General features: G+C 46.3%; 1 protein-coding gene across 3 annotated transcripts in view; it reads right to left on the bottom strand.

Annotated features, from left to right (window-relative positions):
- PALLD (palladin, cytoskeletal associated protein) overlaps positions 1-24,788 on the bottom strand; it is a 365,135-nt gene that overhangs the window by 198,089 nt on the left and 142,258 nt on the right. For all 3 annotated transcript variants that reach the window (XM_027548913.1, XM_027548914.1, XM_027548912.1), the window contains exons 3-4: positions 9,295-9,473; positions 101-167 (exon numbers count right to left, since the gene is read on the bottom strand). In XM_027548913.1, coding sequence (XP_027404714.1) covers positions 101-167; positions 9,295-9,473 — 246 coding nt within the window. The remainder of the gene's footprint in view (positions 1-100; positions 168-9,294; positions 9,474-24,788) is intronic.

Genomic DNA, 24,788 nt, shown 5'->3' with positions numbered 1-24,788 from the left:
TCTCTGACCAACATCAGCTGACCTCTGCCACACAAGTGGCGTCACTGAGCACAAGTCTGCTGACATTTTCTACTTCACTGACGGAATCGTACACACTTACTGTGGCATGGCTCCAGGTTTCGATCTGAAAGCTAAACTTTCACTGTCAGAATCTGTTGAACTGGCACCTGAGTGAAAAAAAAAAAATAACAGACATGTAGGTCTATAACCTATTAACAAATAACAAAGTATCTATACCCGCTTCCAAGGGCAATATTCTTCATTCAGACAGTAACATACAGAGTCTTACTTTGAAATAGAGAATGTTTCATACCATTTTTACTTAGGCTATTTTTTCAGATAATCAGTTTAAAAAAGAAATACTGAAAAAGTTTTCTTCAAGTCAGCATGTGTTTTGTGTCAGATTTATTATTGGTTTCATTTTTGTCCCTTTGAGCATTGTAACCATACTTTTAAATGGCTTAGAAACTATGGAATCAATGTGTGTGTGTCTGTGTGTAAAGACAGCCATGGTCTTAAGCTTCAGCTCTTTCCAGCAGATTGCACGGTAGCGGGAGCAGTGTGTGTGCTCAGTCATGTCTGACTCTTTTGCACCACCATGGAGTGTAGCCCACCAGGCTCCTCTGTCCATGGGATTCTCCAGGCAAGAACACCGGAGTGGGCTGCCACTTCCTCCTCTAGGGGATCTTTCCAACCCAGGGATTGGACCTGTGTGTCTTGTATCTCATGCACTGGCAGGAGGAATCGTTACCACTGTGTCACCTGGAAGCCCAGATTACACGGTGTGGATTATCAGTGCCTTCACTCCTTAATGAGGAGACGCTTTCTAACTCTGACCAGTTGGAACTTGACTGTGGCTTCACTCTTGAATGCGGGGGTCTCTAGTTTGGATCATACCCTCCCAAGATCATTTGCTTCATTGCTGTGTTTAAATTAAGGGTCACCTCATTGGGTTTTCAAGCCAAAAGGCAGGTTGTACTTACATTTTAATGCTCATGTACTTTGTGACAAGAGATTTTAGGTGACATTTAGAATAACTGTGATGGTTAGAAGTACATTCTTGATCATTCCTTTATGAGACATATTTAACACGAGTTATTTAAATTATCTATTTAGAATATCTTAAAGTAAAATAATATACGCTTATAGAAAAGTAAACCTGGGAAAGATTAAAGGCAAAAGGAGAAGGAGGCGAAAGAGGATGAGATGGTTAGATGGCATCACTGACTCCACGGTCGTGAATTTGAGCAAGCTTTGGGAGACAGTGAAGGACAGGGGAGCCTGGGGTCCTGCAGTCCATGGGGTTGCAAAGAATTGGACACGGCTGAGTGGCTGAACAACAACAGGAAAGTAACCAAGCAGCACAGAATTGTGTGACGTCAGAGTGCACACTAGGACATCACGTCCCTGATGCCATCCTGCATTTGCAACAGTCTGGCTGTAATTTTCAGATAAACTGAGTGTATTAACAAGCGTACAGTGGACCGCCCTGTTATCAGTGGGGGATACGTTCCAAAACTCCAAAACCATCAGCTCAGTTGCTCAGTCGTGTCCGACTCTTTGCAACCCCATGAATTGCAGCACGCCAGGCCTCCCTGTCCATCACCAACTCCCGGAGTTCACCCAAAATCATGTCCATCTAGTCAGTGATGCCATCCAGCCATCTCATCCTCTGTCATCCCCTTCTCCTCCTGCCCCCAATCCCTCCCAGCATCACAGTCTTTTCCAATGAGTCAACTCTTCACATGAGGTGGCCAAAGTACTGGAGTTTCAGCTTTAGCATCATTCCTTCCAAAGAACACCCAGGACTGATCTTTAGAATGGACTGGTTGGATCTCCTTGCAGTCCAAGGGACTCTCAAGAGTCTTCTCCAACACCACAGTTCAAAAGCATCAATTCTTCGGTGCTCAGCTTTCTTCACAGTGCAACTCTCACATCCATACCTCTCCAATGGAAAAACCATAGCCTTGACTAGATGGACCTTTGTTGGCAAAGTAATGTCTTTGCTTTTGAATATGCTATCTAGGTTGGTCATAACTTTCCTTCCAAGGAGTAAGCATCTTTTAATTTCATGGCTGCAATCACCATCTGCAGTGATTCTGGAGCCCCAAAAAATAAAGTCTGACACTGTTTCCACTGTTTCCCCATCTATTTCCCATGAAGTGATGGGACCAGATGCCATGATCTTAGTTTTCTGAATGTTGAGCTTTAAGCCAACTTTTTCACTCTCCTCTTTCACTTTCATCAAGAGGCTTTTGAGTTCCTCTTCACTTTCTGCCATAAGGGTGGTGTCACTTGCATATCTGAGGTTATTGATATTTCTCCTGGCAATCTTGATTCCAGCTTGTGTTTCTTCCAGCCCAGCGTTTCTCATGATGTACTCTGCATAGAAGTGAAATAAGCAGGGTGACAATATACAGCCTTGACGTACTCCTTTTCCTATTTGGAACCAGTCTGTTGTTCCATGTCCAGTTTTAACTGTTGCTTCCTGTTGACCTGCATATAGGTTTCTCAAGAGGCAGGTCAGATGGTCTGGTATTCCCACCTCTTTCAGAATTTTCCAGTTTATTGTGATCCACACAGTTAAAGGCTTTGGCATAGTCAATAAAGCAGAAATAGATGTTTTTCTAGGACTCTCTTGCTTTTTCCATGATCCAGCGGATGTTGGCAATTTGATCTCTGGTTCCTCTGCCTTTTCTAAAACCAGCTTGAACATCTGGAAGTTCACAGTTCACGTATTCCTGAAGCCTGGCTTGGAGAATTTTGAGCATTACTTTACTAGCATGTGGGATGAGTGCAATTGTGCAGTAGTTTGAGCATTCTTTGGCATTGCCTTTCTTTGGGATTGGAATGAAAACTGACCTTTTCCAGTCCTGTGGCCACTGCTGAGTTTTCCAAATTTGCTGGCATATTGATTGCAGCACTTTCATGGCATCATCTTTCAGGATTTGAAATAGCTCAACTGGAATTCCATGACCTCCACTAGCTTTGTTTGTAGTGATGCTTTCTAAGGCCCACTTGACTTCACATTCCCGGATGTCTGGCTCTAGCTGAGTGATCACACCATCATGATTATCTTGGTCGTGAAGATCTTTTTTGTACAGTTCTTCTGTGTATTCTTGCCACCTCTTCTTAACATCTTCTGCTTCTGTTAGGTCCATACCATTTCTGTCCTTTATCGAGCCCATCTTTGCATGAAATGTTCCCTTGTATCTCTAATTTTCTTGAAGAGATCTCTAGTCTTTCTTGAAGAGATCTCTAGTCTTTCCCATTCTGTTGTTTTCCTTTATTTCTTTGCATTGATCGCTGAGGAAGGCTTTCTTATCTCTCCTTGCTATTCTTTGGAACTCTGCATTCAGATACTTATATCTTTCCTTTTCTCCTTTGCTTTTTGCTCCTCTTCTTTTCACAGCTATTTGTAAGGCCTCCCCAGACAGCCATTTTGCTTTTGCATTTCTTTTCCGTGGGGATGGTCTTGATCCCTGTTTCCTGTACAATGTCACAAACCTCCGTCCATAGTTCATCAGGCACTCTATCTATCAGATCTAGTTCCTTAAATCTATTTGTCACTTCCACTGTATAATCATAAGGAATTTGATTTAGGTCATACCTGAATGGTCTAGTGGTTTTCCCTACTTGCTTCAATTTAAGTCTGAAAACCGTTAACAGCACCAAACCCAGTCAATGGTATTTTTCCTATACAGACATACCTAAGATAAAGTGTAGTTTGCAATTTGGGCACAGTAAGAGTTGAACAACAATAACTAATGGTAAAACAGAACAACTATAACAGTGTAATTATATTACAGTTATAATAACGACAACGGTATATGACTATGGTATCTCTTTCTCTTAAAATATCTTATTGTATAAATCTAATGCCTTCACATACTGGGTGTAAATTTTAGGGTTTGAGACATAATAGCAAAACAATGTGGATTTCTTTTGCCTTCTTCACTACCTTATGGATTGAAGGTCATTCTCACCATCCATCTTGGCGACCTCAGCATATGGTTTTCTCCCCTTTTCTCACTAACTCTCACCTTTCACTTAAAGGAACCCTGCGTGGCTTCCCTGTGGCATGTCCAAACTGCCAGCATCACTCCCCTGGTGCTGTGGGGCCATTTTTAGTAAAATTATGGTCGGTAAACACAAGCCCTGGGCCCTCAGTCTGACACCCTCGGTGACTGACAGGTTCGACAGGGATAACTCAGGGCCCAGGGGCCGAAGCTGAGGTGAGAAATCTCCTCAACCCTGTTCAGATGGCGCAAAATTCAAAAGTGGTCAACTGTGTACTTCTGGAACTCCCTGTTTAATATTTTCACACTGCAGCTTTCACTTTCCCTGAGACCTCGGATGAGAGCAGACTGTATATCTGTGCACATATTTGCACAAACAGAATCACACTACATGTGTCTCTGCAGTTGGCTGTCTGCCTGCAGACAGCAGCTTGTCAGCTGTTACTGAGGGTGAGCGCCCTGCTCAGGTAATTGTGGGTGTTCGCCGTCCTGCACCTACTGAAGCCCTCACTCCAGAACCAGTGCTCTGCAAGAAGAGCAACCGCCACAGTGAGAAGCCCACACACCACAGCTAGAGAAAAGCCCGTGCAGCAACAACGACCCAGGTCAGCGAAAAATACATAAATAAATTATTATTTAAAAAAAAAAAACAGGCAAGCCTTTGGAGTTTTTTAAAAGAAAAAACATGAACACAAAAAACAGAAGCAATTATTGAAGGCACCACTTTATCCAATGTTTCTGCATTATAGCGTCACTCTTACTGGTTAACCGCACTGCTCAAACTAAGAAGCTCTTTACTGGCGAGGAGCTGATCCCGCCTGCTGCTAAGGACATCTGTCCTGAACTTTTGGGAGACGCTGCAGCTCAGAAGGTGGCATGTGTTCCTCCTTGGCCAGCACGGTAACTAGACGAGCTGATGAAACAGCAGAGGGTGCTGGGGCGGGTGGGGGGGTGGGGGAGTGAATGCCCGGGGGACGCAGTCCAGGCTGGCGAGTCTGCTGACGTGGGCAACACACAGCAGCGCTTGTTTCGGTGCTATATGTTTTCCAGGAGGATGTGCAGGCGGACATGCTACCTGCACTTTTGTTGCCAGCCAACACCACAGCCGCGGAACTGTGAAGTCTTGGAATGACTATGTATCAGGAAACGGAGGGGGTCACTGTGCGTCAGTATACACTATCGGCATGTACACGGATGGAGCGGCTCCCGAGACTGGAAGGCTTTCTGGTTTCACTACTCGGTCAAAGACTTCGCTTCTGGATATGTCTACCTCCTGTGTCATCCACAGAGAACCAAACGCTGGCTAGCCAGAAAATGCCACCCAAACATCACAGTGCTTTGCAGGATGTGGTTAAAATGACCAACCACACTAAATTACATGCCCTTAACTCACGTCTGCTGGCACAGCCCTGTGAAGAGATGAACACCGAGCACACACATCTGCTCTTGTACACAGAAGGGAGAGGGCGTTCTAAAGGCAGGGCCCTGGCCAGTCTCTGAGTTATGAGAGCCACTCCAGAGATTTCTTTTAGAAAAATTGTCACTGCTGGCAGCACATTCCTGTGACACAGAGTGGGTCCCAAACCTTGCTCACTTGTGTGACATATTCAACCTGTTCAATGAACTCATTCTGTCACTTCAGCTGTGCTCAAGTTGGCAGATAAAGCAGCTGTGTTCAGAACAAACTGGAATCACGAGGGCAACAAGTGAGGATTGGGAGTTTGGACAATTCAAACATTAGCAGAGAGTCTGAAAGAGACTGAGCCACAGCCTTCTTTCTCCCAGCTAGAGCATGATCACCTATCTCAGCTTTTCAAAGGAGTTTGAGCATTACTTTACAACCACAAAAGACCCAGGAGCTGGGAAGGAATGGACCCATGACCCATCTGTGAACAGGCCAGGTGAATCAACTTTGTCCACGCTAGAAGAAGATCAACTGCTTGAGACTGCAAATGATGGTGGCCGTAAGAGTACGTCTGATACAACTTCATATCTCCAGCCATTCTGGATTAAAGTCAAGGTGGAATATGCTGAGGTTTCTACAAAAGTACCGAAAAGCCTGCTTCCATTTCCAACATCCCATCTTTGTGAAGCAGGGTTTTCTGACAGCAACCAAAACAAGATGAAGGAGTAGACTGGACATGAGAACACACTCTGGGTGTTCCTGTCACTCCCACTGCCTCTAGATGGGACCATCCAGTTGCAGGAAAACAAGCTCAGGGTTCCCACCGATTCTGCACTATGGTGAGCTGTGTGATTATTTCATTATATATCACAATGTAATACTAACAATGAAATAAAGTGCACAATAAATGTAATGCAGTTGAATTATCCCAAAACCACCCCACCCCTGACCCTCAAAAAATTGTCTTCCACGACACAGGTCCCTGGTGCCAAAAATGTTGGGGACTTGAGCATCCTGGGTACCATCATGAAATTGTTGACAGCAGCTCCTCACCGCCCACACGCTGCTGGGGGAGTCCATTTCCTTCTCCCTTCCCAGACTTGGTCCCCTGGCACCATACTCTGTCTCCCTCTGCAGGGTCTGTTTTCTCTCTTGGATTATCTTCACAGCAGGGAAAGGAAGTCTTTCACACAGGCTCTAGTAAGTCTGCTATGAAAACCAACAAGCAAACAGACTGCAAAAAGCATCCTGACCCTGTGCTCCTGTCCAAATTCCGGTCCCAGCCCTGTGGCGTCTGGGCAGGACCTCCGGGCACCACCCAGGCGTCCCCACGTTTCCTTCCATGTCCGAGGACCTCAGTGCACTGGTCCCTCCAGTGCTCATGGCCCCTCTTGTTGAAATCGCCATCAGCACCCGTAGCTGTGCGTCCTCGTCCTTCGCGAGAGACCTCCCACAGTGGAAGCCCAAGTCGGCTGGCTCTCCCTCCCTGCCTCCTAAAACACTGACCTGCTCCACCCGCCCAGAGCCCCCCCTTTGCTCCCTGGCCAGCACCTCCTTGCCCTGGTGCACCCAGGTTGGGGGTCACCCTCGGCTCAGACAGTCCATCTGGTCCTGTGCCCTGGGCCACCATCTACCTCCTGAAGCTTCCAGGACATGTCCTCACCCTGGGCAGTAGCTATACCCACACATTCCCCTCCTGGCTGTGTCCACTCGGCTGTCTAGATGGCCATGCACACAGGTCACCCACTCCCCTCTGTGCCCAACTCCCCATCTTCCCATCTCATGATGGGCCACATCGTCCACACCAGTGGAGAAGCCAAAACCCCTGGGTCTGCTGGTTGCCGTGACCCCTCGGCCCACACCTGCCCCACCACGTGGCTGTGGAGTCTGACCGCCTCTCCCTCTGTCTACACAGCCTGCTTCCCCAGTACCACCATATTTCCTCGGGCCTGCTGCAGCACGCATCTTACTGGGCTCCCGATTACAAGCCAAACTTCGATTTAAAAACAGAAATCGGGTACTCTGACTTTTCAGTGTAAACCTTCACAGGTGATGATTTTATGTAGAGTAACGGCCAGCTTGCCGACAGCACCCACAAGGCCCCACATCCTGTGTGAGCTGGCCACTGCCCAGCTGCTCCCTCTGGTCCAGGACATACTCGCTGCTCCTGCGGCGACCCCCCCACCCATGCCCCGACATCTGGAGCACCTTCCCCTCGGCCTTCCCAACACTTTCTCTCAGAGTTGGGACCGAGGGCAGATGCCACCCCTCAGAAAGACCTCCCGACTTCCCCCCGCTACCTCTGCTCTCTTCCAGGCTTGCTGGGGGCAGGCCCTTCCCCTCCTGGAGCATTCCTGAGCAAGGGCAGAGGCCTAGCCTGTCCAGCAAGGGTCCCCACCCAGCACCCAGACCTCTGCCTGCCCTCTAGGGGTCTCTCAGGGAACACATGGCCACTGCCCCAAAGCTCAGTGATATCCTGAGATGTTCCAGGCGCACATCCCAGGCCCGTGCTGGATGGGCTGATGACCAAGTGACCCCAAGATCCTGAGTTCACCTGTGTCTTCCTCTGTGGCTATTAAGAAGGGATCACACTGCCTGGATCTAGTCCTTGAGGCTCAGGTAAGTGTCTGTGTGTGTGTGTGTGTGTGTGAGAGACAGTGTGTGTATGTGTTTCTGTGTGTGTGCGTGAGAGACAGAGTGTGTGTGAGGTCTAGAGCTCTACACGTCTCCCTAAGCTGCAGTTTCCCCAGCCACAGAAGGGGGTGATTTTCCTAAGCACTAAATGAGATAATCCATGTAGAAATGAAGACCAGTGCCTGGTTCCTAGCCAACACAAGGAGAAAAAGTTCATTACTGTTCTTAAGCTGAAATTTTCTCAGTACCATTCTAAAATTTGATGCACAGGACAGTGACATTTAGACAGTTTCCAACCAGTAGGCCATTACATTTTTAGGGATGGTTTTGTTGAGGTTTCTGAATCTATAAGAAATTTCCTAGCCTCTGGTAACCGGCCCCATACTGTATGCTGAGAGCAACAGCAACGAGGTTCAAGAAACAACAGAGATGCCCCGAGTCTCATGGAGTAAGGAACGCAGCACCATCCTCTCCATTCAGTCATAAGAGGAAGCCAAGAGTTTGTGTGAAATTCTCTCCCATCTCATGTAATTATTCTTAGAGGTAAAAATACACCAAAATCAGGCTTTAAAAAAGCTATCGCCCTGACTTCACGGGGGCAAGGAGCAGTTTCCTACAGTGCTTTCCAGTAGGCTCTTTAATCTGGTTCCGCCCAGACCGCTCCTCCCATCAGCACCGGGATCTGAAGCCGGACCCGTGACCACACGTGGCCAGTGTAACTGGGGATGTTTCCCCATGTTAAGTAGCTCATGCAGGGACCCTAAAGGCAGAACAGGACTGCAGTGAGGAGGGCTGCCATGTTAAAGACCACATTCAGTGAAATCAAGTTAGAGACCATGGCATCCAGGGTCATACCCTGAAAGAGGTCTACAATTAATAAAAACAAGAATATTCAAAAATATTCAATCCTTTAACTTTCCTGTGAATGATATCCTAAGTCTTTAGTTGGTTGACAGACCTAGTACTTCAGTATGTTCCCATTCTTGATCTACCAGAGAAACTAAAAATAAGTCGGATATTTAGTGTGATAAATTTAAGTTCACACGGCTGAAATGTTTTAAATGAAAAGGAACAAATGCTGACATCAGATGTCATTGATGAACGCCCAAGTGTCAGAACAATTTCATTTACCCATAAAGCTTCTGGGACAACTGAGGTTTGATTCACGAAGTTGGAAAGTCACGTTCATAAGAAGCGATGGGTCCCCTCTCACCCACACCCCGCACCCCTGGGTACCTTCGATGAACACCTCGGCGGAGGTGCTGTCAGAGCCACTGGAGTTGGCGGCCAGGCAGGTGTAGCGCCCTGTGTCGTCCTCGAAGGCCTCGGCAATGACCAGGGTGTGCAGGTCGCCCCCGTCCCAGAGGATCTGGATATCGGGACTGCTGTGTAGTTCACTCCCTTCACAGAACCATCTGCCGACCAACAGGAGTTGCGGGATGGGAGGGAGAGAAGGAAACGAGATGTTTACAACAACAAAGCACTAGCAAGAGGTGAGAGGCTGTATAATGAGATGCTTGTTTGATAAACAGAGACTCGAGTTCCTGATATCACTGCACACTATTACATTTGGGACCATGAAATGCGCGGCTAGACTACTCCCCTGGGTCTTCATCATAAAGCGTCTTGTAATTTCATCAACGTGGAATGAAGGAACATCATCAAGCTGGGAAAGTGCCAGTTACAAACTGAAAGGAGCACAATTCCAAGGGCCTTATAGATTTTTGTCACTAATGCCTCTCACACCTGTTACAATGTCATTTACTGCTCTCCTCTAGAAAAAAATATGAAAGTGACAAGAACATGGTACTCAAAAGATGTGATATGTCCAGGGAGACTGAGGGTCACAGCCCCGGGCAGCAGCGTGCCTGCTGAGCTGCCAGCTGGGCAGATTAATACCCCCCACACCACTGCTATTTGGAGATCTTTCCAGTGGCACACCCAGCCGTGTGGGCAGGGGCCATGGTGGTCTGAGATTCATTCTTGCCGGTCTTACCCCTTTCCATCCCCTGGGTCTATGATGTGGGAGGCGGCAAAAGACCAGACCATTTTCATGAGGGTTCCTCCTCACAAGCCGAGCACCTCAAACTCTCAACAGGATTTTTACCAAAAAATAAAATAAAATAAAATAATGAAGCTTCCCTAACCCCCTCCCCTTCAAAATGAGATTTAAAGAAATATGAAGGAATGTCCACCAACAACTAAAAGGATTGACAACTATCCAGTTGCATCAGATCCTAATCAGCATCAGAGATTTTCTGAGTCTGAAGCTCTAGAAAATTCTTTGGACTTGGCCTCCTTTACATGTCACTGAAGATTAGTCTTTTCTGCACTTAGACAGCATACTATACATATCTGTCTGTATTAAATCTGAAAGCAAAGGTAATAAATTGAAGAAAGTAGGGAAAACCACTAGACCATTCAGGTATGACCTAAATCAAATCCCTTACGACTATTCAGTGGAAGTGAGAAATAGATTCAAGGGATTAGATCTGAGACAGAGTGCCTGATGAACTAAGGATGGAGGTTCATGACATTGTACAGGAGGCAGTGATCAAGGACATCTCCAAGAAAAAGAAATGAAAAAAGGCAAAATGGTTGTCTGAGGAGGCCTTACAAATAGTTGTGAAAAGAAGAGAAGCTAAAGGCAAAGGAGAAAAGGAAAGATATATCCAGCTGAATGCAGAGTTCCAAAGAATAGCAAGGAGAGATAAGAAAGCCTTCCTCAGTGGTCAGTGCAAAGAAATAGAGGAAAACAATAGAATGAGAAAGACTAGAGATCTCTTCAAGAAAATTGGAGATACCAAGGGAACATTTCATGCAAAAATGGGCACAATAAAGGACAGAAATGGTATGGACCTAACAGAAGCAGAAGATATCGAGAAGAGGTGGGAAGAAAACACAGATGAACTATACAAAAAAGATCTTCACAACCCAGATAATCACGATGGTGTGATCACTAACCTAGAGCCAGACATCCTGGAATGTGAAGTCAAGTGGGCCTTAGAAAGCATCACTACGAACAAAGCTAGTGGAGGTGATGGAATTCCAGTCGAGCTATTTCAAATCCTAAAAGATGATGCTGTGAAAGGGCTGCCCTCAATACGCCAGCAAATTTGGAAAACTCAACAATGGTCACAGGACTGGAAAAGGTCAGTTTTCATTCCAATCCCAAAGGCAATGCCAAAGAATGCTCAAACTACCACACAATTGCATTCATCTCACATGCTAGTAAAGAATTTTGAGTAGCTCAAAATTCTCCAAGCCAGGCTTCAACAGTATGTGAACCATGAACTTCCAGATGCTCAAGCTGGATTTAGAAAAGACAGAAGAACTAGAGATCAAATTACCAACATCTGTTGGATCATCAAAAGAGCAAGAGAGTTCCAGAAAAACATCTATTTCTGCTTTTTTGACTGTGTGGATCACAACAAACTGTGGAAAATTCTTCAAGAGATGGAAATACCAAACCACCTTACCTGCTTCCTGAGAAATCTGTATGTAGGTCAAGAAGAAACAGTTAGAACTGGACATGGAACAATAGACTGGTTCAAAATAGGAAAAGGAGTACGTCAAGACTGTAGGGGAGAAGGCAATGGCACCCCACTCTGGTACTCTTGCTTGGAAAATCCAATGGATGGAGGAGCCTGCTAGGCTGCAGTCCATGGGGTCGTTAAGAGTCAGACACAACTGAGCGACTTCACTTTCACTTTTCACTTTCATGTATTGGAGAAGGAAAGGCAACCCACTCCAGTGTTCTTGCCTGGAGAATCCCAGGGACAGGGGAGCCTGGTGGGCTGCTGTCTATGGGGTCGCACAGAGTCAGACACGACTGAAGCGACTTAGCAGCAGCAGCAAGGCTGTAGATTGTCACCCTGCTTATTTAACTTATATGCAGAATACACTATGAGAAACACTGGGCTGGATGAAGCACAAGCTGGAATCAAGACTGCCGGGAGAAATATCAGTAACCTCAGATATGCAGATGACACCACCCTTATGGCAGAAAGCAAAGAAGAACTAAAGAACCTCTTGATGAAAGTGAAAAAGGAGAGTGAAAAAGTTGGCTTAAAGCTCAACATTCACAAAAGTAAGATTGTGACATCTGGTCCCATCACTTCATGGCAAATAGATGGGGAAACAATGGAAACAGTGACAGACTTTATTTTGGGGGGCTCCAAAATCACTGCAGATGGTCACTGCAGCCATGAAATTAAAAGACACTTGTTCCTTGGAAGAAAAGTTATGACCAACCTGGACAGCTTATTAAAAAACAGAGACATTACTTTGCCAACAAAGGTCCATCTAAAAGCTATGGTTTTTCCAGTAGTCGTGTGTGGATGTGAGAGTTGGACTATAAAGAAAGCTGAGTGCTGAAGAATTGATGCTTTTGAATTGTGGTGTTAGAGAAGACTGTCAAGAGTCCCCTGGACTGCAAGGAGATCCAATGAGTCAATCCTAAAGGAAATCAGTCCTGAATATTCATTGGAAGGAGTAATACTGAAGCTGAAACTCCAATACTTTGGCCACCTGATACGAAGACCTGACTCATTAAAAAAGACCCTGATGCTGTGAAAGATTGAAGGCGAGAGGAGAAGAGGACAACAGAGGATGAGATGGCTGGATGGCACCATGGACTCAATGGACATGAGTCTGAGTGAGCTCCAGGAGTTGGTGATGGAGAGCGAGGCCTGTGTGCTGCAGTTCATGGGGTTGCAAAGAGTTGGACACGACTGAGCAAATGAACTAGCTGAACTGAAAGGTAATAAAACAAACCGGTTTGCTAGTACTCAGTGTATTAACCACAGAAACTATGCTAAAAAAAAAAAAAAAACACACAAGCACAGGATACTTAGAAAAGAACAGCCATGACTTTGGGAATTAAAAACCATTTGAAAAACCAGCCAATTGAGCAATCATGTAATGCAAGGCATACTGCTTTTGAGGCAATTGAGAAGGGCAGTATTCCTTGATCCTGGGCAGTTGGCGGTTTCCATTTCCAAAAAGTCCTGGAGAACATTCCTGCCTAAAACCGTCTTATAGCTCCTTCCTCTTTGCTCTCTCCACAGTCACAATCCAGGTCCTCACTCCCGAGGACTGACTGTGGCTTAAGCATTGCTTGATCTGAAGTCTTCTAATTGGCCTCGTCATAGCTGGGCATGCTGAGGACTCCTCTCTAGCCCGTGTCAGGCGAGTGCATTTGACACTGCCCTGCATGAATCGTCCCCTCAACTTCAGTCTCTATGGTCTGCTTTCCTGTAACTTGGGCCCAGCTTCTTCTATCACACTCCTACAGAATCCTGCATGGATTGCTTGTCCCCTACGCAGCCCTCAAGTATTTTCTGCTTCTCCTCCCCTCTCAGGAGCTCTCTCCTCACCCTCTGTGTTCATCCCACCCTGGGGCTACTCTCCTCACAGCCAAGTGAATGGTGCCTTCAGCACACTGAAGTCTCCAGAGCACAGGCTGGCTGGATGCCCTCCATGTGAATGGCACTGTGCTAAGTGCCAGAGGCCCTGGGAGGAGTCATGCCCCATGGACTCTGGAACCAGCCAGAGTCTAGGTATCTGTATGGCACCTCGAGTGTGCTAACCATTCATAAAAAGATAAGAACCAACTGTCAGAGGAACAATAGAGCATGAAAAAAAATGCAACAAAGATTTAAAAGAAATGACAGTTAATCACCCTGGTCAGACCTGCTCCATAGGGACAGCTCCACCAGCCACCCCAGCGGAGTGGCACCCTGATCTCGTGCAGCACACTGTCTATAGGCCCTCACCAGTCTCCCCATGGCCCTGAGCCAGGAAATTGTTTTCATGTTTTTAAAGGTTAGGAAAAACTCAGAAGAATAATAGTTTGTGACACGTGGAAGTTACATAGAGGACAGATTTAGAGTCTGTAAGTTTGAGGAAGAGAAACTAAAGAACCTCTTGAAAGTGACAGAGGAGAGTGAAAAAGTTGGCTTGAAACTCAACATTCAAAAAAAAAAACTAAGATCATGGCATCCAGTCCCATCATTTCATGGCAAACAGGGAAACAATGGAAACAGTGACAGACTATTTTCTTGGGCTCCAAAATCACCACCGATGGTGACTGCAGCCATGAAATTAAAAGATGTTTGCTCATTGGAAGAAAAACAATGACTAACCTAGACAGCATATTAAAAAGCAGAAATACTACTTTGCCAACAAAGGTCTGTCTAGTTAAAGCTATGGTTTTCAAGTAGTCATATATGGATGTGAGAGTTGGACCATAAAGAAAGCTGAGCACCAAAGAATTGATGCTTTTGAACTGTGGTGTTGAAGAAGATGCTCGAGAGTTCCTTGGATAGTGAGATCAAATCAGTCAATCCTAAAGGAAATCAGTCCTGAATATTCATTGGAAGGACTGATGTTGAAGCTGAAGCTCCAATACTTTGGCCATCTAATGCAAAGAGCTGACTCATTAGAAAAGACCCTGATGCTAGGAAAGATTGAGGGCAGCAGGAGAAGGGAAGGACAAAGGATGAGATGGTTGGATGGCATCCCCAACTCGATGGACATGAGTTTGAGCAAGCTCTGGGAGTTGGTGATGTACAACAGGGAGGCCTGGTATGTTGCAAAGAGTCAGAAATGACTGAACGACTGAAGTTTTAGGGGCTCAGAGCCATGCCCCTGAACTCACCCAGTGTCTATGGCAGCCTTCACGCTGCAGCAACACCTGGGTCATTGGGACAGACTGCATGGCCCACAAATCCTGAAACAGTTACCATCTGGATTTTATAGGAAAACTGTGATCCCTGGGCCAGCAGCATCAGCACCATTTGGGAGCTTGTTAGAAATGCAGTATCTCTGGGGGTTCCTGAGAAAAGTAAAAACAGAGCTACCTATGATCTAGCAACCCCACTCCTGTGCATATATCCAGAGAAAGCTCTAATTCCAAACAATGCATACACTGTACCATTCACTGCAGCAATATTCACCTACTGTGAACCTAAATGTCCACTGACAGATGAATGGATAGAGAAGATGTGGTACATATATACAATGGAACACTACTGAGTCATAAAGAAGAATGAAACAATGCCATTTGCAGCAACACAGACAGACCTAGAGATAATCATACTAAGTCAGGTCAGAAAGAGAAAGACAAATACCACATGGTATCACTTGTATGTGGAATCTAAGATATGACACAAATGAACCTACCTACATAACAGAAACAGAATCCTGGACATAGAGAATAGAGCTGTGGTTGCCAAGGGGCAGTGGGTGGTAGAGGGTTGGATTTGCAGGGTGGGATTAGAAGATGTAAGCTTTTATACACGAGATGGATAAACAACAAAGTCCTACTATACAGCATAGAGAACTATATTCAATACCTTGGGATAAACCATAATGCTATGCATGCATGCTAAGTCTCTTCAGTTGTGTCTGACTCTGTGCGACCCCATAGACAGCAGCCCACCAGGCTCCCCCGTCCCTGGGATCCTTCAGGCAAGAGTACTGGAGTGGGCTGCCATTTCCTTCTCCAATGCAGGAAAGTGAAAAGTGAAAGTGGAGTCGCTCAGTCGTGTCCGACTCTTAGTGACCCCATGGACTGCAGCCCACCAGGCTCCTCCGTCCATGGGATTTTCCAGGCAAGAGTACTGGAGTAGGGTGCCATTGCCTTCTCCAAACCATAATAGAAAAGAATATAAAAAATGTGTGTGTATGTGTATATATATATATATATATATATATATATATATATATATATTTACACACATATAACTGAATCACTTGACTGTACAGCAGAAATTAACACAACATTAACATACTTCAATACAAAGTTAAAAAATAATAACTAAATTTAAAACAATACAGAATCTAGAACCTCACCCCAAACCCATTGAGACAACTTGGATTCTGGTGATTCACACACACATAAGGGGTGGAAGTTCTGGTCTGCCATGAGTGGGTCATGCCAGCCTGATCACAAGGCCCTGGCTCTCCCCTGAGGGGCCATGCTTCTTGAGCACAGACACCAAACTGCGTGTCTTAATCTCTGACCCTCTGCACACAAGTGCCCATGAAACTGTATTGCTTCTCTCTTCTCTACAATGCAAAATGTATAGCATTATTCACTTGGCAACTGATATTATATCATTTCCTACCCTCTGTGTTCTTTATACCATTATCTGAGGCCTAATACATTTATGGCTTACTTTCCCATCTAGAAAATGGACTATTTTTCACTAATCCATAGAGTACTGTCACAGTCACAGCATCCTGGCAAAAGACTAAGAACATTTAGTCTTCTTTAAAGACAAGTTAACAGTCGAGTCTGTTGATTCCATTTTGACCTTAAAGTCACCCTCCATTAAATTCTTGTTGCTAGCACAGCTTAAACTACAGCGTAAATACACAAAATCGGTGCAACAAAGGTGTGTGAGGGGGTGGGGAGATACAGCCCAGGTGTGACACTCGGTCCCCTCACCACCCCCCAACCCCGTCCTGAGGCAGACGTCACTAAGGGTTACAGTGTCCTCAGCCAATGAAACTAAGGATGACAGTGTCCTCAGCCAATGAAACTAAGGATTACAGTGTCCTCAGCCAATGAAACTAAGGATTACAGTGTCCTCAGCCAATGAAACTAAGCATTACAATTTCCTCAGCCAATGAAACTAAAGATTACAGTGTCCTCAGCCAATGAAACTAAGGATTACAGTGTCCTCAGCCAATGAAACTAAGGATTACAGTGTCCTCAGCCAATGAAACCAAGTGCCTTGTGGTGGCCCCTCTCATAGCAACCGAGGTGCAAGTCTGCAATGAAACACCCCTGCCATCCTCACCTCGGTCTCTTTCTAGAAAATACACTGGTTTTCCTCCAGATCCTGAAACCGCCTCTCTTCATTATGAGGAGAGGGTGGACAGAGGGCTAGGTGCAGAGGCAGCCTATGGACACGTGACCTGTGCTTAGCGCCTACTTGGGGAGCATTCCATTGAAGGACGTCTGCATGTTTTCTCATCCCGTTTCTAACACCTGGAAGCCACTTACTCAGTGGACAGGACAGTGTACTGGGAAATCAAATCCGACTATCTACACACCCATTCTGTACCTCCAAGTCTCAGCTTCCGGCATACTACTAAGCTGCTAGTATAAAATGGGTAAACATTCCATACGATCTCACAGTTAGGATGAGGAGATGATAGAAAAGTTGGGAGCTGTGATAGCTTTTAAGAGCTTATCTGATACAAATTAATGGAAAGAGCATGAATCTTTATTAACTGCCTATTACATGCTACATGCTTCACAAACATGGCCTGGTTTTATCTGCCATCAACCTTGTGAAGTGGTTTGTTACTGTACTGAAGATTCAGGCAGCTCCCATTTATCCATAGAACACTGACAATTAAACACAGACAAATGTGTGTTTCAACTGTCTTCAACTGTGTCTTTCATTGTCTTCAAACTTTTAGTTTCCTCTTTCATCAAGCTTTTAAAACTATGGATAGAAACAAGCTGTAATAAAGTTTCCTGGTTCTTTCTCTAATCTTGATGGAGTCACTAAGCAGCTATGTAATTGCTACACCACAGCTGCTGAGGAGCGAACCTTGAACCTCAGTGAACATGGTAAATCCCCAATCAAAAGTATTTAGACTTGCTCAAGTCAGACTAAGCCAGTTGAGACCGGCTGTCAAACTCTAAGGCCATAAACAGGGTATGAAAATAAGCCTGTATTAATTAGGAATAAAATGTAAACAGGCTAGCAGATGCAATCTCACTCATTCATTCCCTCATCAACCAATTATTAATTCAACCAGCAAAGGGCTCCCTGCACTTAAATTCCAACATAGAAACTGACCACAGTATAGACGAATAGATCTGATAGACAGAGTGCCTGAAGAACTATGGACAGAGGTTTGTGACACTGTACTGGAGGCAGTGATCAAGATCATCCCCAAGAAAAAGAAATGCAAAAAGGAAAAATGGTTGTCTGAGGAATCAAGGCTATGGTTTTTCCAGTAGTCATGTATGGATGTGAGAGTTGGACTGTGAAGAAGGCTGAGCACGGAAGAATTGATGCTTTTGAACTGTGGTGTTGGAGAAGACTCTTGAAAGTCCCTTGGACTGCAAGGAGATCCAGTCCATTCTAAAGGAGATCAGTCCTGGGTGTTCTTTGGAAGGAATGATGCTAAAGCTGAAACTCCAGTACTTTGGCCACCTCATGCGAAGAGTTGATTCATTGGAAAAGACTCTGATGCTGGGAGGGATTGGGGGCAGGAGGAGAAGGGGACGACAGGGGATGAGATGGCTGGATGGCATCACCGACTCGATGGACATGATTTTGGGTGAACTCTGGGAGTTGGTGATGGACAGGGAGGCCTGGCGTGCTGCAATTCATGAGGTTGAAAAGAGTCGGACACAACTGAGCGACTGAACTGAACTGAGGAGGTCTTACAAATAGCTGTGAAAAGAAGAGAAGCTAAAGGCAAAGGAGAAAAGGAAAGATATATCCATCTGAATGCAGAGTTCCAAAGAATAGCAAGGAGAGATAAGAAAGCCTTTCTCAGTGATCAATGCAAAGAAATAGAAGAAAACAATAGAATGGGAAAGACTAGAGATCTCTTCAAGAAAATTGGAGATACCAAGGCAACATTTCATGCAAAGATGGGCTCAATAAAGAACAGAAATGGTATGGACCTAACAGAAGCAGAAGATATTAAGAAGAGGTGGACAGAGTGCTTGAGCAGGTGCTGCCGCCGCTAAGTCACTTCAGTCGTGTCCGACTCTGTGCGACCCCATAGACAGCCAGGCTCCCCTGTCCCTGGGATTCTCCAGGCAAGAACACTGGAGTGGGTTGCCATTTCCTTCTCCGCTGCATGAAAGGGAAAAGTGAAAGGGAAGTTGCTCAGTCGTGCCCGACTCAGTCGTGTTGAATTCTTTGTGACCCCAGGGACTGTAGCCCACCAGGCTCTTCTGTCCACGGGATTCTCCAGGCAAGAATACTAGAGTGGGTTGCCATTCCCTTCTCCAGGGGATCTTCCCCATGCAGGGACCGAACCCTGGTCTCCTGCACTGCAGGCAGATTCGTTACCACATTCGTTAGCCATCAGAAAAGCCCGAAGGTTCATTATAGCTTCTCACGTATAGGTTCAGCTTGTTCTGGGGCTCTGCAACCCCCACGCCCCACCCCCATGGCGCTAATGGTAAAGAACTTGCCTGCCAATGCTGGAGATATAAGAGATGCAGGTTCAATCCCTGGGTTGGGAAGATCCCCTGAAGGAGGAAACGGCAACCCACTCCAGTATTGCCTGGAGAATCCCATGGACAGAGGAGCCTGGTGGGCTACAGTCGATGGGGTCACAGAGTCAGACACGACTGAAGCAAAGAATGCAAGGGACAAGCTAAGTAGTGAAGTCCCTCGTGGGATTTTTCCACCTGGAGGACTGAACAGATTCATCTTGCTCTGGATAGAATACTTGGGCTGAAATTAATCTATTAGAGACGGGATTATATTGATAGACTTGTTTCCTTTTTACTCAAAAAGGATTATAATACATAGGAAAAAAGAATTGCAGTAATTAGAGCTTTGTAAAATGGCATGTTTCTTCATATTATTCTGTGCTGGGATTTTGAAATCAACAATGTTTTAATATACAAATACCCGTATATTTCTTTTTGTTGCAAAATGTCTTTTTTCCAGCCTAAACATGGGACAGTGCCAGAAATTCAAGGTTCCTCTTATGGCACTGCAGGATGTGGGAGGACTGAAATTTGAGAAGGTGTTTTACGCAGAAAAGCTTATATTTAATTGTTCACTTTCTACGTTTCAAGGGGAGGTGAGCTGTAAGCCTGACTTGGCCTGAGATGATGCTGGCAGAGAGGGCCTGCATGTGACTGCAGCCCTGGGAAGCCTCTGCTTGGGAAGGCAGTGGGAGGAGGATAAGTCACATCAGGGGCACTGCAGCTGCTTCTGAGCGGGCGCTGCCTTTGGGGACCACCAGTCGTTTCCGTCTTGGACAGCATAAGGCTCACCTCCCCCGTTTCCTGCCCTTCTGCCCCGGGCACCTGGCGGCCAGCCTCAGAGCGGCACACTGCAGCTGGCTGTACGTCTGGGAAAGCTCAGAACACCGGTCCTCCGAGACTGAGGAACAGTGCTGATCTTTACGACAATAAATCCAACTGCTAAATGAGAGGAACTAACAAATCCACTGGCCAAGCAGAGTTTATATTTCTCGGCATGGGAGATGATAGTTTATGTTAAAAAAAACCCACATATGGCACCACTCAACTTCCACACTGACTAGTATCTATTCTAACACTATCACTTAAAAGGAAATATATGTTTTAGGGACTGATGGTTTTTTTGGGTTTTCTTATTTTTTGTACCACACTGATGTGTCATGGAAATTTTCTGCATCCTGAATTTTAAACATGCGGTTTTTAAAAAGAACAAATTTGACTTATTAAACTTACAAAGTCTCATCAATGGATCTTGACTAATACCCTCCAACTCGGACAAGGAAAACGGTAACTCTCTGAAGTCAGTTAATTAAAACAATGAGAGCTTATGAAATACAAACCTTTAAAAATGGTTATCATTTTCTCCTCATAAGGCAGTTTCCTTAGGCTCAAGGGGAAGACAAGTTATGCTCAAAGATTTCTGCTTTGCTTCTCAACTCCACTGATCTGTACTTTTCAGAAAAGTGTGTGGTGACCATGTGTGTGTGCTTGACTGCTCAGCTGTGCCTGACTCTTTGGGACCCTATGGACTGTAGCCCGCCAATCCTCTGTCCATGGAACCGTCCAGGCAAGAATACTGGAGTGAGTTGCCATTTCCTCCTCCTGGGGATCTTCCTGACCCAGCGATCAAGCCTGTGTTTCCTGCATTGCAGGCACATTCTTTACCCTGAGCCTCTTGGTAAGCCCGTCTGTGGTGACCACATGCTGGCCAATCGGGCCCACAGCAGTCCCTTCAAAGCGCAAGCAGCCACACGGCCTTGTGGAAGCGCGTGTTGGGAGTAAACCAAGGAACCAGTTTCCTTAATGCTAACAGAGTGGAAATCAAGGGTGGGGAAGAGCTCAGAGACAGGAGTGGTTCAGCAATGACTCTGTTTTCCAGGAGCCCTTGCTCCCTAAGGAAGGGCAGTGCTCTGCCCTAAGGTGGAGAATCACCAACACGGAACCAGCAACCTCTACCCAAGACAAACCTCGCTCATGCTGAGCTCACAGGCAGGCTGGCCGCAGACATCCCATTTTATACGTCTTCAGTTAAGCAGCAATTAACTTTTACAGAGCATTTTTTGTCTTGTCACCAAAGATTTCTTAATTCTTTACATGTGTTCACATGAACCGCAAGACACACCATGTTTATTCTGTCGAGTGGATTTATAGGCAGACCAAAGTGAAGTTAGTCCTTGGCTAAATTTACTATGGCTATAATTTCATGACCGCCTAGCTCGAGGGCCAACAGCTAAATCTGTGTGGACAACAGATGTACTTTAACCTTATGGTCCAAAAGACACCAATAAATAGATTGATGTCTTGAAATTCAAAGCACAGGAAATGGTAAAATAGATTCTGAACCGAAACCAGACTCCAATCGAACAATTCTTACCTCTAATCATCACTTTGTCTCCCAAGATGGGAAGATTAAAATAGAGGAGGACCAAAGAGCTCAGATAAAACAGAACCTAGAGAATGATCTGACCTCGTCTTGTTCTGACCGTGACAGGTCGCCTCACGTCTGGATGCTGTGTGCAGACAGATGTTTAATCACGGTCCTGAGACACAACTATGAACAGGCAAGTGGGATCCACACCAAGTCTGTGCGCTGCCAGGAGCTGTTAAACTCTCAGGCTGCTTCTAATCAGTTCCACACTGTGGAATTAGTAAGAGGCTTAGGGTTGGCAGGCTGCAGTCCAGGTCTGGTTCCGCCTGGTCCACAGACCAGCCCAGCTGGAGGAGATGCAGACCTCCTCTCTTTGGGGCTGAGTTTCCTCATCTGGGTCTCCTCCTAGATGTCCCTAGAAACTAGTTCTGCCGCCAGTGGGCAGATACCGTTGAAAAGGATTCTGGGGCCAAACAGGTTTTTAGATCACCGGGGTTAACGGAGTTCAACATCTGTCTTCACTACAGAACTCTTTAGAACTCTGGGCCGATGTGCACTTTCCAGACAGAACGATGGCCATCCTACTGGACCACAGCACACACGCTCTGAGAATCAGGCCGAAGGACCAGCGTGACATGGACACAGAGTGGGCTGAAGTGTCCCTCGGTCCCCGACTAACTCTCCGATAGTGACATGAGGAACAAGAAGGAAGAGAGGCCCCCAACCCTCCTGTTGCTCATTCACAGATTCCCAGCTGAGAAAACAGGTTCATCCTCAGCAGTTGTCTATGCAAGCACAAAGCTCAGCATGACCCAACAGGTCGCTTCAGAGCTACCTGCCTGGTAACTCGTGCTGATGTTCCGAGCCTGGGAGCCCGGGCAGGAGACGCCTCACCAGACCCAGCGGAGCAACCTCAGCTGGTTCGTGCTGCAGGGCCATGGGCAGTCGGTACCTGTCACTGCATCAGGGCTGCATTCTGGAGGGAATACAGCGGGAGGCGGTTTATGAGAAGCACACGGTGCTTCTGGAGCGGGTCCATTCCACACAAGGATTGTCTCAGAATTAGGAGACCCTGAGGACTAAGACCAAGGTCAGCACAGGGCAGCCAGCCCTCCCGCGTCCTTGACTCCACCCAGAACAGGTCACCCTACTCCCACAGGGCCTGGAGTCGGTGTCTGATGAACAAGGCCATGAAGACTCTCCCCCGGCAGGGGCACAGGCCTCCCAAGGTCAAGGTCCAGGAGCTGTCACCCCTGCTCACCCCAGTGTCTGACACGTGCCTGAGCTTCTGGCCTTGATGGTGCTGAGGGGCAGGGGGTGCTCCTCTTTGGAAACACTGCACCTTTAGGGGAGAAAGACCTTCCTTCTCTCTCTCGTCCCCAAGGAGCCTCAGCCAGATGGGGGAGGCAGCCTCCCGCACCTTGAACCTTATTCCAGCCTCCAGAACCTCCAAGAGGCCAACGTGTACCTTGAGGGGCCTCGGACACATGGAAAGCAGAGTGCGTGTGACTTAAGTTCTTGTGCACACGGGCCTGGCAGGGACCCTATGCACATGTGGGCCTGCAAGGCAAGCTTTCCTGGGGTACCCTTGGCAAGGCCACCTGCCCCACATCCCAGTGCTGACCCTGGAGCTCACCCTGCGTGCCTTCCAGCAGTGTGTGTGGAGGCCAGCTTACAGGGAAACAGTCAGGTCATGAGAGGTCAGCAGTGTAGGAGCTCAGTGCTCACAGGTCAGCTTGTGGCCTGTGCCTGCCTCCCATCTCGTAACCCAGACCAGGATGCCTTGGTCATACACATACACATACACACACACACACACACCCTAACCACTGTCAACCACACAGCCACAACCACCACACACAATCACAACTATGCACACACAAAACCTGCACACACAATCACAGTACTCACAGCCACAAACCCATACACAAGCACACACACTTGTACACACTCACAACTATACACACACACTACACACAACCACTACACACACAACCACACACACACAACCACACATACTCATATACAACCACTCACAAGCACACACACAACCACAACCACTACACATACAAACACACATATACAACCACACACATTTGTACAGAACCACACATATGACCACATGACCACACACAGTCATACACAACATACACACATAACTGCACATACACACACAACCACAATACACAACCACACACACTCATACACAACCACTCATAAGCGCACACACAACCACAACTACACACACATACACAACCACACATTCACACAAAACCACATATACATAACCACACACACTCATGCACAACCATACATACATAACTACACATACACACATATACAGTCACATACCACTCTGGATTAAGCATCAGACACACACCTGGAATGGACTTCGGGGAAGAGCCTTCCACCCCCGGAAACACCGTGTCAGTTACCTGTCTGCTCCAGCCACACTGGTGACCCCTCAGGAGTAACTGCCCTCCTCCACCAAGCTGGAACGAATACTGCCTCAGAGTCTGCAGAGTTCTGTTCTCCGGGAGCCCCAGCCCAGCTCCAAGCTGGTGGAGCTGCTTCAGGGCGGGCCGGCCACACCTCATTTTATGTGGCTATCTGAACAACGAACAAAGTGGCAGGTTCCACTGCAGTGGTTTTCAGAGCAAATTACTGGCAGCAGGCATTTCATTCCAACAGGCTACATGTATCAAAAACGTTAAAATTAATGTTAGGCTTGGATACAGACTAGAATCCTTCTCTTTGAAAAACAGATAGACTTTTAGAATGAAAAAGCTTTCAGACAGTTAGAGCCCCTCAGCCACCATTAGCCCCACGCTGTATTCCACCATTTAGAGTTTATACTCTGCCTGGCCCAAAGCTACTGTGATCACACAACATACAGTTTGTGAAAACCAGCTTCAAAAGCACTTTTTCCAAGTGCTTGGCAAAAGACAAATCAAAACGAAAACTAAAACCAGTATGAGGTATTGGTTGGGGGAGGGAACAAGGCTTCAGCATACGATATTTACTAGTTACAGAACATGGTAACAGTTCCTTTGCTTACATAGCAAATAAATATGTGTGCTTTGCAGTTAAAACCTGTCACTGCTGCTAAGGCCTCCGTGTGTGTGCTGCACAGGACACACTGTGCTCTTTAACAGT

Source organism: Bos indicus x Bos taurus, chromosome 8, assembly GCF_003369695.1.
Source record: "Bos indicus x Bos taurus breed Angus x Brahman F1 hybrid chromosome 8, Bos_hybrid_MaternalHap_v2.0, whole genome shotgun sequence".
NCBI lineage: Eukaryota > Metazoa > Chordata > Mammalia > Artiodactyla > Bovidae > Bos > Bos indicus x Bos taurus.
The sequence above is the reverse complement of the archived record's forward strand: the minus strand, read 5'-3'. Positions and strand labels throughout refer to the sequence as shown.